This window comes from Acanthaster planci, linkage group LG05 (assembly GCF_054643075.1).
Source record: "Acanthaster planci isolate LZ-2023a linkage group LG05, COTS_SCS, whole genome shotgun sequence".
Taxonomy (NCBI): Eukaryota; Metazoa; Echinodermata; class Asteroidea; order Valvatida; family Acanthasteridae; genus Acanthaster; species Acanthaster planci.
Genome location: NC_141781.1, coordinates 3,981,524 through 3,995,504, shown reverse-complemented (window position 1 = coordinate 3,995,504; position 13,981 = coordinate 3,981,524). Strand labels below are relative to the sequence as shown.

Genomic DNA, 13,981 nt, shown 5'->3' with positions numbered 1-13,981 from the left:
GTGACATTTCATGTCCCTGTTACACACGATCTTTGTTATTATGACATGAAAATATCACTAGAATCGATTTCAAACTATTACTATTTGTTTGGCAGGTTATTTGCATTTATTCATCACTCTCGGAAATTAGAAAATGTGTTCTGAACTTACAAAATCATATGTCAGATTTGACAGGGACACGAAAAAAAATGGACCCCTAATTTCTGGAATTACCCATGTACGTATGTATACTTGTACTGTGATACTTTTCATGTCCGAATTGTAGCGACTGATGAATACATGTATATATACACGTATACCAGTTCAGTCGATGCAGTAAGACACCCTTTATGTGTAAATACATATACACTACCTTTCTACATTCTCTTATTTCTGGGACTGAGGTTGAAATGGCAGAGCCTGTTGGCAACAACCACCCAGGGAAAGCTTCCCATATAACCCTTGAACATGCTTGTGAACTGCAAATGTCACGGACGGTACTGCAGAATCGTAGTTGAAAATGGCACGTGAAGTGCAGCAGTGTCGTGGCTCTCGATTTGGTAGTGCATTTGGACACTTGAAATCCTGTTATGAGTTGGAAAGAACTGTAGGGTGTGCAGATTGTCTTTGTCACTTAAGATGACACACAGAACAGTGAAAACAGAACCCTATCCCAAACTGTGCAAATTCAAAACTGAAACCTTTATCAGACAAACATATTGTGGCGCCGCGCCCCTCCGACGAAGGCGAGGGCGCCCTCCTCCTCGAGGCGCGGTGCGTCGGACGGCACGCCGGAGAGTCCCTGAGCGGCTAGGGACGAGTCCGTTGGGACCGAAGTATACCGTCCCCCAAGAAAGTTGGTCTTCGTCGAGATGATGGCTAATCTGATCGGTCGAAACTTAATGACGTAACCCGGACAGACCTGACTCGAAATAAACTTCGCCTGGACTCCTGACTTATATACAACAATTCACAAGCGGCTGGTTTATTCATCAACACACTCAACCAATACACCAGTAGAGGGCGCTATTGACAGGGAAACTGCGTGATTATACGTGACCGGACTTCGCCCAGAGCAGTGAACACCACAATTAATTGCGGGCATCCAGCGCCGAATCAGGGACTTTAGCAAGTCTACGGGCTTATTGTCAGGGCTGTGCTACACGCAACTCACGTCACGAGATAGCAATGCGCCCTTGCATCAACCGCAAGCTCCTATCAGGAACTATACCGCACCACCAATCAGCCCCTCAACCTACCGAGCCCCTCAACAGCACACGCACCACTCGGACTTAGGCACAGTCACACTAGGCTAGGTGACTTTAACCCTTGCACAGGATTCTCGACCCTTTCCTCAGGATCAGCCCTTTATCAGGACCACTAAGCGTAGCCTACGCGCGTCTTTTATAGCTTTCGCGCTGCTATGACCACGCCCGCGCACGTGCTCACGTGACTAAGCAGTGACTTCCGCTGCCCTATCGCACAACGCACAAGGCGGAGCCTATGTGCCGCGCTTGCTTAACACACAGCTATGCGCGCCTAACATCTGCCTCTGTTACTGGGCAGAGCGCCATCTATATCTTCGCACCGTGCCTAGTGACTAGCGCCCTCTGTCGCGTCACACAGCCTCCTGACAGGCCTAAATGCCCTCATTTGGATAAGCCGAACAATCTTTTACAACAACGCGACAGAGTCGCAACATTTATTCAACAAGAACCTGTTACAACATTTATTTACCAACCATATTTTAGTAAACAGTAAGAACAAGCGTGAAACATTTGATCAAGGTGATTGGTGCTTATAAAAATATGAAACCTTATTAGAAAGTAGAATGCCTCTTCTGAGATTGAAAGTAAAGAATCAAGTTGCTCCTGGTATACTTTAAAAGTCCTCAGTAAATCAGCTGCTTAATTTATATCAGGTTATTTCCTATCTTCTTGGTAAATCGACTACTGTTTTTTTTTGGTTTTGTTATTATTATTATTTTGCCAACAGAAGGGGGCAGTCAATCAGGACATCTTGGAAATACTTCCGCTGGCGCGTCTCCCGGTGAATCTCTACTCCATCCACATATGTTCGTGTCAGCACTTCTTCGATGATGGTGGCCGTCTTGGGGATGCGTGGTTTCCTCAGCTCAAAGCGGGTACGCCCTTTGGGGGTCCTGGTGACTCCATTGGCTGGCGCTGGTTTATGGACTTCTGCCTGGTGGCTGGGCGTGGCCGGGTGTTCTTCTTTCGGCTTGTCGTTGCCCGGGATGGCCTCTGGAGGGGTATCGTTCTCCAGGGTGGGTTTCTCGTTGTTATGGTGGTCTTCTTCTTCTCGTGGCTTCTCCTTCTCTGGGGACGTTCTTAACGGGGAAAGGGGCCCTGGGAGGTCCCTAAACTTGTCCCATGGTACGGTGAGTCGGGGACTGGGACTTCGTCGGTCCGCAGGCGTGCTTCCCACGATGATCCGCCTCGCCTCCTTCTGCGTTGGTTCCCCTTTATTGGCCTCCTGACCTTTGTCTTGCTTTGGCCCGGGCGTCATCCTCTCTATGTCACTTAGGTTGTCCGGGTGAGCTACTTTATAGTGCCGCCGCAGGTTATCTCGACGCCTCTCCCTGTAATTACACCGCTGGCAGGAGAAATAGGGTGCTGGCCCATGGCTTTTCTTATGCCGTAACAGGCCCCTTAGGTGGCCGAACTTCTTGGGGCACCTGGTGCACTGGAACTCCATCTTAGCCCCGACCTCCATGTTATTCTCCTTATCTATGTGATTTTTTTACTTCTGTAAAATAACAGAGGAAGCAACTGGTTAATCATTACTTTGAGCAACCATTGATTATTTATTAAATCAATGTGAGTACATAATTACTATCGATATCTTATCGGTAATTTATGCTCCCGTTTGGGATATCTTCTAGGCCTTAACTCCGCCACAGTTTCCTCCGTCTTATCATGGCCTGACTCTATTGATATACTTGGTTCAAGCGTTGTTTTATCTTTGCCTGAAACCTCAAGACAATTGTTTCCTCCTTCTGAGGTAACCATGATCGCAGGATGACTGCTTCCTTCATCCCTATCACCCCAAGGTTCAACCTCCTCAGGATGTTCTTGCGCATTCTCAGTGCCTGTTCTGGTGTTGGTCTCACTAGAGGGAGCCCTACTAGGAGTACTCCATGGATCCATTGGACTGTTATGGCAAGGTTTCAGCCTGTCGGCATGTACAACTCGGGGCTTTGCGCCCTTTGACCTCTGGATGCGGAACACAACATCCGAGAGCTTCTTCATTACTAAATACGGCCCCTCCCACTTCAACTGAAGCTTGGGGCTAACCCCTTTCTTCTTCGCGGGGTTGAACAGCCAAACAAAGTCCTTCTCTTGGATACCAGGATCGCACGCCCGGCGATCATAGTTCTTCTTCTGGCGTCTCATAGCGTTGCCCAGGCATTTCTGCGCCCTCTCGTGAGCACTCCTGATCTGGTCCCTCAAACTTTTTGCATAGTCACCTTTTGCCTCGTCATCACTTGGGGCCGGCTGCTCGATTGTTAAATCAATCGGGAGAGTGACTTCCCGGCCTAACATCATCATATTTGGGGTTTCCCCTAGGCTTTCTTGTGTCGTACATCTGTAGGCGCTGGTTGCGAATGGGAGGTACTGGTCCCAATCGCGTTGACCTTTGTGTGGGTCGATCATCATAGAAACCATGGTGACAAGAGTCTTATTGAACCTTTCTATGAGCCCGTCTGATTTAGGATTGTATGCTGTTGTTCTTGATTTACTTATTCCCAGTAGCCGGCACATTTCCTGAAATACCTCCGATTCGAAGTTGGTCCCTTGATCCGAATGGACCTCCCTCGGCACCCCAAATCGACAAACCAATTCTCTAACAAACTTCGAGGCAACTGTTTCTGCTTTCGCATCCGGGAGTGCATATGCCTCCATCCATCTTGTGGTGTAGTCTCCAACCACCAGGATCCACTGGTTCCCATCTTCGGTCCTTGGGAGAGGACCGACCAAGTCTAATGCCACTCTGTCCATGGTTCCTCCAACATTATACTGTTGCAAGGGCGCCCTCCGTTTCTTTGGGGGCGGCTTCTTCCTTGCGCATTGATCACATTTCCGGATGTATGCTCTTACATCGGCACTCATACCTGACCAGAAGTACCGCTGCTTCACACGGGCCAGGGTTTTCTTCAGGCCAAGATGGCCTCCCAATTTCCCACCATGCAGTTCTTCTACAAACTCGCGTCTGAACATCTCAGGAACCAGCAACCTCCATTGGACTGAACCACCATTATTTGACTCCCATCGCTGGTATAGTACACCGTCTCTTACAACCAACTGATCCCAGTAGGACCAATACGTCTTACTTGCCGGAGACCTGTGAACTACTTCATCCCAATGAGGGCACTCCTTCCCCTCATCCTTGGCAATTAACAGCCATTTTGTCGACTCATCCGCCATTTGGGCGTTCCTAAGTCCTTTGCTGCTCACAGCAGGCTCCACCACAGCAACTCGGGCCCCCTTTACACCTCCTGGGCTCGAGGTTGACTTTTGTTTATCTTCTTCCATAGTAGTAGTCGCATCAATATCGGCATTGTCACCATCAGAATCATCTTGCGCATTACAATGGTCGCATTGTTTACAAGGTCGTCTAGACAGACTATCAGCATTCTGATGCTTGGCACCCGGACGGTGCTGGATTGTGACGTCATACTCTGACACAACCTCCAACCATCGTGCAAGTTGTCCTTCCGGGTTCTTCGAGTTCCTTAACCATACCAGAGAAGAATGGTCTGTTCGTACCTTGACCTTTTGACCGTAAAGATACTGGCGGAAGTACTTCAAATACGTCACCACAGCGAGCAGCTCTCTTCGAGTGACGCAGTAGTTTCTCTCAGCTTTGCTCAACTTCCGGCTTGCAAAAGCCACAACTTTTTCGACACCGTCATGCACCTGAGACAGTACGGCTCCGATGCCCTCTGAACTTGCATCCGTATCCAAGATGTACTCGCTACTTGGTAACGGGTAGGCCAATACCGGGGCCCCTAGCAAACACTGTTTCAACCAGTGGAATGCCTTATCACAAGACTCGTCCCAAATGAATTCCTTTGACTTTGACGTCAAGGTATGCAGTGGGCTGGCGATGCTAGCAAAGTCCTTGATGAACCTTCGGTAATACGAGGCAAGGCCCAAGAAACTCCTCACCTCCTTTACATTCTTCGGGACCGGCCAATCAGCGACTGCCTTAACCTTAGCTGGGTCCGTTGCTACGCCCTCAGCCGACACAATGTGGCCAAGGTAGGTTACTGACCTCTGAAACAGGTTACACTTGCTTGGCTTTAACTTAAGCCCAGCACTTCTCAACCGTTCAAAGACTGTTCGAAGTCGTCCCAACTCCTCTTCTACTGTTCTGCCAAAGACAATGACGTCATCAAGATACACCAATAAGATTTCCCACTGCAGCCCTGACAACACTTTCTCCATTAGTCGTTCGAACGTAGCCGGTGTGTTGGCTAGCCCGAATGGCATCACCTTCCAACGATACAGCCCATTCCGTACCACAAAACTTGACTTCTGCTGTGCATCCTCGTCCAAGGCAACCTGCCAGTACCCTGAGGCGAGGTCGAGGGTTGAAAACCATCGAGCGCCCTCTAACGCATCCAACGTCTCATCAATTCTTGGCACAGGATAGGCATCCTTTATTGTCACCGCATTCAGACCTCTATAGTCGATACACAACCGTTTCGTCCCGTCTTTCTTCTTTACCAACACAACGTTAGCCGCCCACGGACTATCTGAGGGTTCAATCAAGCCACGCCTCTTCAAGTCTTCCACTTGGCGACTGATCTCTTGTTGGTTAACCACGGGATGCTTCCTAGGTTTTTGTTTTACTGGTCTAGCGCCACCAGTGCCGATGCTGTGCTTAACTATATCAGTTCTGCCTATATCGTCGTCTCCTTTTGAAAACACATCTTGATACTCAATCAGACACCCTCTCAATTTTGCATAATCATGTGGGGACAAATTCCTTCGACTTCGGTCGTATAATTCGGTCAAATGGTTGGGTAGCGCCCCCTCGTGTCCTGTAACCTTGCCTGCCGTGGGCGGAGTTTCCACCTCCGCTGGTGTTATTGTTGCAGCTACTGTTCCCGCACGCAGGACACGTTTCTCCTTATTTGGGTTCAATACTCGAATGGGTACCACTTCGGCTGGCACATCAACCACAGACTTGGCCATTACTAGGCCCTTTTCCGCAATTCGGCCACCTGACTCAACTGGTTCCATGATCATACTTCCAGTCAACTCCTCATACTGACAAACAACCGTTCCGGGAACAATGGTCTCATGCCCAGCCGGTATCTCCGTAGTCCTTGTCACTACCACTTTGCCAACAAATGGCGCACCAGCAGCACTCGTGCACTTAATTCGTTCGCCATTGACACATAACTCAAGTCTACTGAAATCAAGACTACCTCCTGTAGACAACAACCAGTCCATTCCCAACATAGCTGGTGTTCCAATATCTGCAAAGGTGGCTTAAATCGGGTGCACAGTCTTCCCAATTCGTAAATCTAACCATGCAGTCCCATATACTTTCAACGGGGTGCCATCCACCTGCCGGACTCTGGTATCACACTCTTGCAGAGTCGGCCTCTCTTCCTTCGGTAGCTGGTGATATACTGTCATGTTAATCAACGTGTCGGTAGCGCCAGTATCGATTAATATTCGAAACTCGGTTGATCTAATCGACCCCTTAACAAATAAGCCATGGTGTGGCCCCATTGCCGGAGTCATTACCGTACTGACTCCAACCTCGTTCTCATTCTTTCTCTTCAAACCCCGTCGAACTTCTTCTGTGGGTCCTCTGCATTCCTCAGCCTTTCCGCGGACCCTCCGGTCGGCTGGTTCTCGTTTCCCTGGTTACGGGGACGCTTTCGTTTCGGCTGTGTGCATTCTCTAGCAAAGTGTCCCTTTACACCACAATTATGACAATTCAATTCCGCCTTCGGCCTCCGTTGAGGAGGCGGGGTACCCGGCACCTGTTGGTCTGACGTAGCTGGTGATGTCACTGGTCGTGACAACATGGCTCCCATCAATTTCTCCAACTGCTTCGTCATGTCGGCTACACCCTTTATGGCTCGTTCGACAGACTGCATCCTTTCTTCAATGTCTTTATCGATACCTCTGACAAACTTGGCTGGTCTCTCGTCGACTTTTCTTTGTGCCTCTACCTTATGGAAGTTCTAGTCTCAAGCGCCGCCTGCAATGCCTCGGACAAATTCTTCGGCATTGCTCGGAAGATTCCTTCTCGGACGTACTGATCAGCTACAGCGTCCATGAAATGATTTTTCTCTAATCGGTCTCTCGCTTCTTCGGGAATTTCCGGATACGCCTTCACTGCTAACTCATGTACTACCTGACACAACTCTTGCAAAGACTCCTTCGGCTTTTGCCGACGATGACGTAACTCTACTAGAAAATTCTCAGCCTGCTGGCCAGGCCCAAACCTCCTAGCCAACAACTTAACTAACTCTTCATACTTCAACTTCCGGCCCTGGAGGGCGCCCTCTCCAAGAATGCGAATTGCATCTCCTTGGAGGCTCGCGGCCAAATACTCGGCCGATTGTAAATCGTCCCATCGGTTCACCAACCGACAACTCTCGAAGTGCCCGTAGTACTCGTTCCACGGCACTTTGCCACTGTACCGGTCGGGAACAATGTCACTGATTTCTTGGATTTCGTTTCCCCCCAAAATTTCTCAACACTGTTTTATTAAAAATTGTACCAACGCATAAAGTCATCATGATTGGAAAGTGTAGTGCAAAGGAACAGTCATGGAGTGTGTGCGCATGTTGGTTCACACGCTGGTTCTCATGCTGATGTCTTTCACAGACATAATCGTGCACTCTACTGTCGGGCTGTCTCTCATCAGGCCGTGTTCATGCTTGGTGTGACATTACAAAAGAGCGCTGTAAATATGCACTTGTGAAAAAAGGGCACTTGCAGAAGAAATGAAGACACTCTGGCTGATAAGCGTATCTGTATATGGAATTCTTTCATAATTTGCCAAGGATGCTGTCAGGAACTATGCAGCTCTTAACAAGTGTTGGCAGTTGAAGCCTTGTTGAGTGCAACTGCCATAGGGGTACAAGACTGACATTTCACATGCACTGAAATTAACCTGCACCCTGCCTTGTTAACTAGTGGTTTTGACACTCAAAAATGTTTGTTCTGTGTGGGATTCTTGCCATTTATCTTTTCAGTTGCACACAACAGACTATTTATGTAGTTTAAATTCATAGGTGCAAAGACTTGTGGAGCCAGAGTGTAACCCTACAAAATCCTATACATGTTGTAGGCACATAATGATAATTACTTGGAAGAGCATTGGCCTGCATGAGGTTGCACTATTGGTCTATGTCAGTTTGATCATACTGCATGTTGGAAGAGGAATTCCCCAACTTAAGTGTGTTACAGCATACGGGATTTTCCCCATAGGAGAAATACTTCATGAATATTTATGAACATGTAGGTGATAGCCAATGACACTGTAGATTTTCAGTCACATGATTACATGTAGCTTAGTGGGCTGGGTGTGTCTTTAAATCCCTGTCGGCTTGAACAAAAGCTTATAAATACAGCCTATAAAAGTACATTGCAGTCAGAAATTCTCATCCTTGCGTACGCTGCATGGTGTATAACTTGCATCAGTGCATGTATTTCCAGACTTTGCATGCGTGTAACAATATTCCATTCATTAGGTAAGTTCCTTTAGTTCCATTTTGGCTGAAGCGAGCCATTTTAGAATGTTGGAAAAGCTTCGTTCTCTATAGTCTCACAAGTGAGCCCTAGAATGCCATGATGGAGGACCACATTAATGAAGAATAGAATGCCCAAACTGTTGGAAGTTTTTCCAAAGAAGTAAAGTTCATGATTAGACAGGCAATGTCACTGATTTCTCGGATTTCGTTTCCCCCCAAAATTTCTCAACACTGTTTTTTAAAAATAGTACCAATGCATGAAGTCATCATGATTGGAAAGTGTAGTGCAAAGGAACAGTCATGGAGTGTGTGCGTATGTTGGTTCACACACTGGTTCTCATGCTGATGTCTTTCACAGACATAATCGTGCACGCTACTGCCAGACTGTGTCTCATCAGGCCATGTTCGTGCTTGGTGCGACATTACAAAAGAGCGCTGTAAATACGCACTTGTGAAAAAAGGGCACTTGCAGAAGAAATGAAGACACTCTGGCTGATAAGCGTATCTGTATATGGAATTCTTTCATAATTTGACAAGGATGCTGTCAGGAACTATGCAGTTCTTAACAAGTGTTGGCAGTTGAAGCCTTGTTGAGTGCAACTGCCATAGGGGTACAAGACTGACATTTCACATGCACTGAAATTAACCTGCACCCTGCCTTGTTAACTAGTGGTTTTGACACTCAAAAATGTTTGTTCTGTGTGGGATTCTTGCCATTCATCTTTTCAGTTGCACACAACAGACTATTTATGTAGTTTAAATTCCTAGGTGCAAAGACTTGTGGAGCCAGAGTGTAACCCTACAAAATCCTATACATGTAGACACATAATGATAATTACTTGGAAGAGCATTGGCCTGCATGAGGTTGCACTATTGGTCTATGTCAGTTTGATCATACTGCATGTTGGAAGGGGAATCCCCCAACCTTAGTGTGTTACAGCATATGGGATTTTCCCCATAGGAGAAATACTTCATGAATATTTATGAACATGTAGGTGATAGCCAATGACACTGTAGATTTTCAGTCACATGATTACATGTAGCTTAGTGGGCTGGGTGTGTCTTTAAATCCCTGTCGGCTTGAACAAAAGCTTATAAATACAGCCTATAAAAGTACATTGCAGTCAGAAATTCTCATCCTTGCGTACGCTGCATGGTGTATAACTTGCATCACTGAGTGCATGTATTTCCAGACTTTGCATGCGTGTAACAATATTCCATTCATTAGGTAAGTTCCTTTAGTTCCATTTTGCTGAATTTGGAGCTCGGTCTCAGGAGTGTATGTGGGTAATTCCATAAATTACAGGTCCAAAAGTGTGACATTTCATGTCCCTGTTACACACGATCTTTGTTATTATGACATGAAAATATCACTAGAATCGATTTCAAACTATTACTATTTGTTTGGCAGGTTATTTGCATTTATTCATCACTCTCGGAAATTAGAAAATGTGTTCTGAACTTACAAAATCATATGTCAGATTTGACAGGGACACGAAAAAAAATGGACCCCTAATTTCTGGAATTACCCATGTACGTATGTATACTTGTACTGTGATACTTTTCATGTCCGAATTGTAGCGACTGATGAATACATGTATATATACACGTATACCAGTTCAGTCGATGCAGTAAGACACCCTTTATGTGTAAATACATATACACTACCTTTCTACATTCTCTTATTTCTGGGACTGAGGTTGAAATGGCAGAGCCTGTTGGCAACAACCACCCAGGGAAAGCTTCCCATATAACCCTTGAACATGCTTGTGAACTGCAAATGTCACGGACGGTACTGCAGAATCGTAGTTGAAAATGGCACGTGAAGTGCAGCAGTGTCGTGGCTCTCGATTTGGTAGTGCATTTGGACACTTGAAATCCTGTTATGAGTTGGAAAGAACTGTAGGGTGTGCAGATTGTCTTTGTCACTTAAGATGACACACAGAACAGTGAAAACAGAACCCTATCCCAAACTGTGCAAATTCAAAACTGAAACCTTTATCAGACAAACATATTGTGGCGCCGCGCCCCTCCGACGAAGGCGAGGGCGCCCTCCTCCTCGAGGCGCGGTGCGTCGGACGGCACGCCGGAGAGTCCCTGAGCGGCTAGGGACGAGTCCGTTGGGACCGAAGTATACCGTCCCCCAAGAAAGTTGGTCTTCGTCGAGATGATGGCTAATCTGATCGGTCGAAACTTAATGACGTAACCCGGACAGACCTGACTCGAAATAAACTTCGCCTGGACTCCTGACTTATATACAACAATTCACAAGCGGCTGGTTTATTCATCAACACACTCAACCAATACACCAGTAGAGGGCGCTATTGACAGGGAAACTGCGTGATTATACGTGACCGGACTTCGCCCAGAGCAGTGAACACCACAATTAATTGCGGGCATCCAGCGCCGAATCAGGGACTTTAGCAAGTCTACGGGCTTATTGTCAGGGCTGTGCTACACGCAACTCACGTCACGAGATAGCAATGCGCCCTTGCATCAACCGCAAGCTCCTATCAGGAACTATACCGCACCACCAATCAGCCCCTCAACCTACCGAGCCCCTCAACAGCACACGCACCACTCGGACTTAGGCACAGTCACACTAGGCTAGGTGACTTTAACCCTTGCACAGGATTCTCGACCCTTTCCTCAGGATCAGCCCTTTATCAGGACCACTAAGCGTAGCCTACGCGCGTCTTTTATAGCTTTCGCGCTGCTATGACCACGCCCGCGCACGTGCTCACGTGACTAAGCAGTGACTTCCGCTGCCCTATCGCACAACGCACAAGGCGGAGCCTATGTGCCGCGCTTGCTTAACACACAGCTATGCGCGCCTAACATCTGCCTCTGTTACTGGGCAGAGCGCCATCTATATCTTCGCACCGTGCCTAGTGACTAGCGCCCTCTGTCGCGTCACACAGCCTCCTGACAGGCCTAAATGCCCTCATTTGGATAAGCCGAACAATCTTTTACAACAACGCGACAGAGTCGCAACATTTATTCAACAAGAACCTGTTACAACATTTATTTACCAACCATATTTTAGTAAACAGTAAGAACAAGCGTGAAACATTTGATCAAGGTGATTGGTGCTTATAAAAATATGAAACCTTATTAGAAAGTAGAATGCCTCTTCTGAGATTGAAAGTAAAGAATCAAGTTGCTCCTGGTATACTTTAAAAGTCCTCAGTAAATCAGCTGCTTAATTTATATCAGGTTATTTCCTATCTTCTTGGTAAATCGACTACTGTTTTTTTTTGGTTTTGTTATTATTATTATTTTGCCAACAGAAGGGGGCAGTCAATCAGGACATCTTGGAAATACTTCCGCTGGCGCGTCTCCCGGTGAATCTCTACTCCATCCACATATGTTCGTGTCAGCACTTCTTCGATGATGGTGGCCGTCTTGGGGATGCGTGGTTTCCTCAGCTCAAAGCGGGTACGCCCTTTGGGGGTCCTGGTGACTCCATTGGCTGGCGCTGGTTTATGGACTTCTGCCTGGTGGCTGGGCGTGGCCGGGTGTTCTTCTTTCGGCTTGTCGTTGCCCGGGATGGCCTCTGGAGGGGTATCGTTCTCCAGGGTGGGTTTCTCGTTGTTATGGTGGTCTTCTTCTTCTCGTGGCTTCTCCTTCTCTGGGGACGTTCTTAACGGGGAAAGGGGCCCTGGGAGGTCCCTAAACTTGTCCCATGGTACGGTGAGTCGGGGACTGGGACTTCGTCGGTCCGCAGGCGTGCTTCCCACGATGATCCGCCTCGCCTCCTTCTGCGTTGGTTCCCCTTTATTGGCCTCCTGACCTTTGTCTTGCTTTGGCCCGGGCGTCATCCTCTCTATGTCACTTAGGTTGTCCGGGTGAGCTACTTTATAGTGCCGCCGCAGGTTATCTCGACGCCTCTCCCTGTAATTACACCGCTGGCAGGAGAAATAGGGTGCTGGCCCATGGCTTTTCTTATGCCGTAACAGGCCCCTTAGGTGGCCAAACTTCTTGGGGCACCTGGTGCACTGGAACTCCATCTTAGCCCCGACCTCCATGTTATTCTCCTTATCTATGTGATTTTTTTACTTCTGTAAAATAACAGAGGAAGCAACTGGTTAATCATTACTTTGAGCAACCATTGATTATTTATTAAATCAATGTGAGTACATAATTACTATCGATATCTTATCGGTAATTTATGCTCCCGTTTGGGATATCTTCTAGGCCTTAACTCCGCCACAGTTTCCTCCGTCTTATCATGGCCTGACTCTATTGATATACTTGGTTCAAGCGTTGTTTTATCTTTGCCTGAAACCTCAAGACAATTGTTTCCTCCTTCTGAGGTAACCATGATCGCAGGATGACTGCTTCCTTCATCCCTATCACCCCAAGGTTCAACCTCCTCAGGATGTTCTTGCGCATTCTCAGTGCCTGTTCTGGTGTTGGTCTCACTAGAGGGAGCCCTACTAGGAGTACTCCATGGATCCATTGGACTGTTATGGCAAGGTTTCAGCCTGTCGGTATGTACAACTCGGGGCTTTGCGCCCTTTGACCTCTGGATGCGGAACACAACATCCGAGAGCTTCTTCATTACTAAATACGGCCCCTCCCACTTCAACTGAAGCTTGGGGCTAACCCCTTTCTTCTTCGCGGGGTTGAACAGCCAAACAAAGTCCTTCTCTTGGATACCAGGATCGCACGCCCGGCGATCATAGTTCTTCTTCTGGCGTCTCATAGCGTTGCCCAGGCATTTCTGCGCCCTCTCGTGAGCACTCCTGATCTGGTCCCTCAAACTTTTTGCATAGTCACCTTTTGCCTCGTCATCACTTGGGGCCGGCTGCTCGATTGTTAAATCAATCGGGAGAGTGACTTCCCGGCCTAACATCATCATATTTGGGGTTTCCCCTAGGCTTTCTTGTGTCGTACATCTGTAGGCGCTGGTTGCGAATGGGAGGTACTGGTCCCAATCGCGTTGACCTTTGTGTGGGTCGATCATCATAGAAACCATGGTGACAAGAGTCTTATTGAACCTTTCTATGAGCCCGTCTGATTTAGGATTGTATGCTGTTGTTCTTGATTTACTTATTCCCAGTAGCCGGCACATTTCCTGAAATACCTCCGATTCGAAGTTGGTCCCTTGATCCGAATGGACCTCCCTCGGCACCCCAAATCGACAAACCAATTCTCTAACAAACTTCGAGGCAACTGTTTCTGCTTTCGCATCCGGGAGTGCATATGCCTCCATCCATCTTGTGGTGTAGTCTCCAACCACCAGGATCCACT

General features: G+C 47.5%; 2 protein-coding genes across 3 annotated transcripts in view; one reads left to right on the top strand and one right to left on the bottom strand.

The window, feature by feature from the left end:
- Positions 1-935: 935 nt before the first annotated feature.
- LOC147799020 (uncharacterized) lies at positions 936-5,244 on the bottom strand. The gene is made up of 2 exons (XM_087136650.1): positions 5,169-5,244; positions 936-2,745 (listed from the first exon to the last, which is right to left on the bottom strand). Exon 2 carries the CDS (start codon positions 2,710-2,712, stop codon positions 1,960-1,962), a length of 753 nt encoding a protein of 250 aa, XP_086992776.1. The 5' UTR covers positions 2,713-2,745; positions 5,169-5,244; the 3' UTR covers positions 936-1,959.
- A 2,669-nt stretch (positions 5,245-7,913) lies between these two features.
- LOC110986790 (uncharacterized) overlaps positions 7,914-13,981 on the top strand; it is a 39,749-nt gene continuing 33,681 nt past the window's right edge. Inside the window, exon 1 of one of the 2 annotated variants that reach the window (XM_087136649.1) lies at positions 7,914-8,725. The gene's annotated coding sequence lies outside the window, so the exon portion shown is untranslated. Of the gene's footprint in view, positions 8,726-9,562; positions 9,954-13,981 lie in introns of those variants that run through there. The other variant, XM_087136648.1, reaches the window with a different exon arrangement.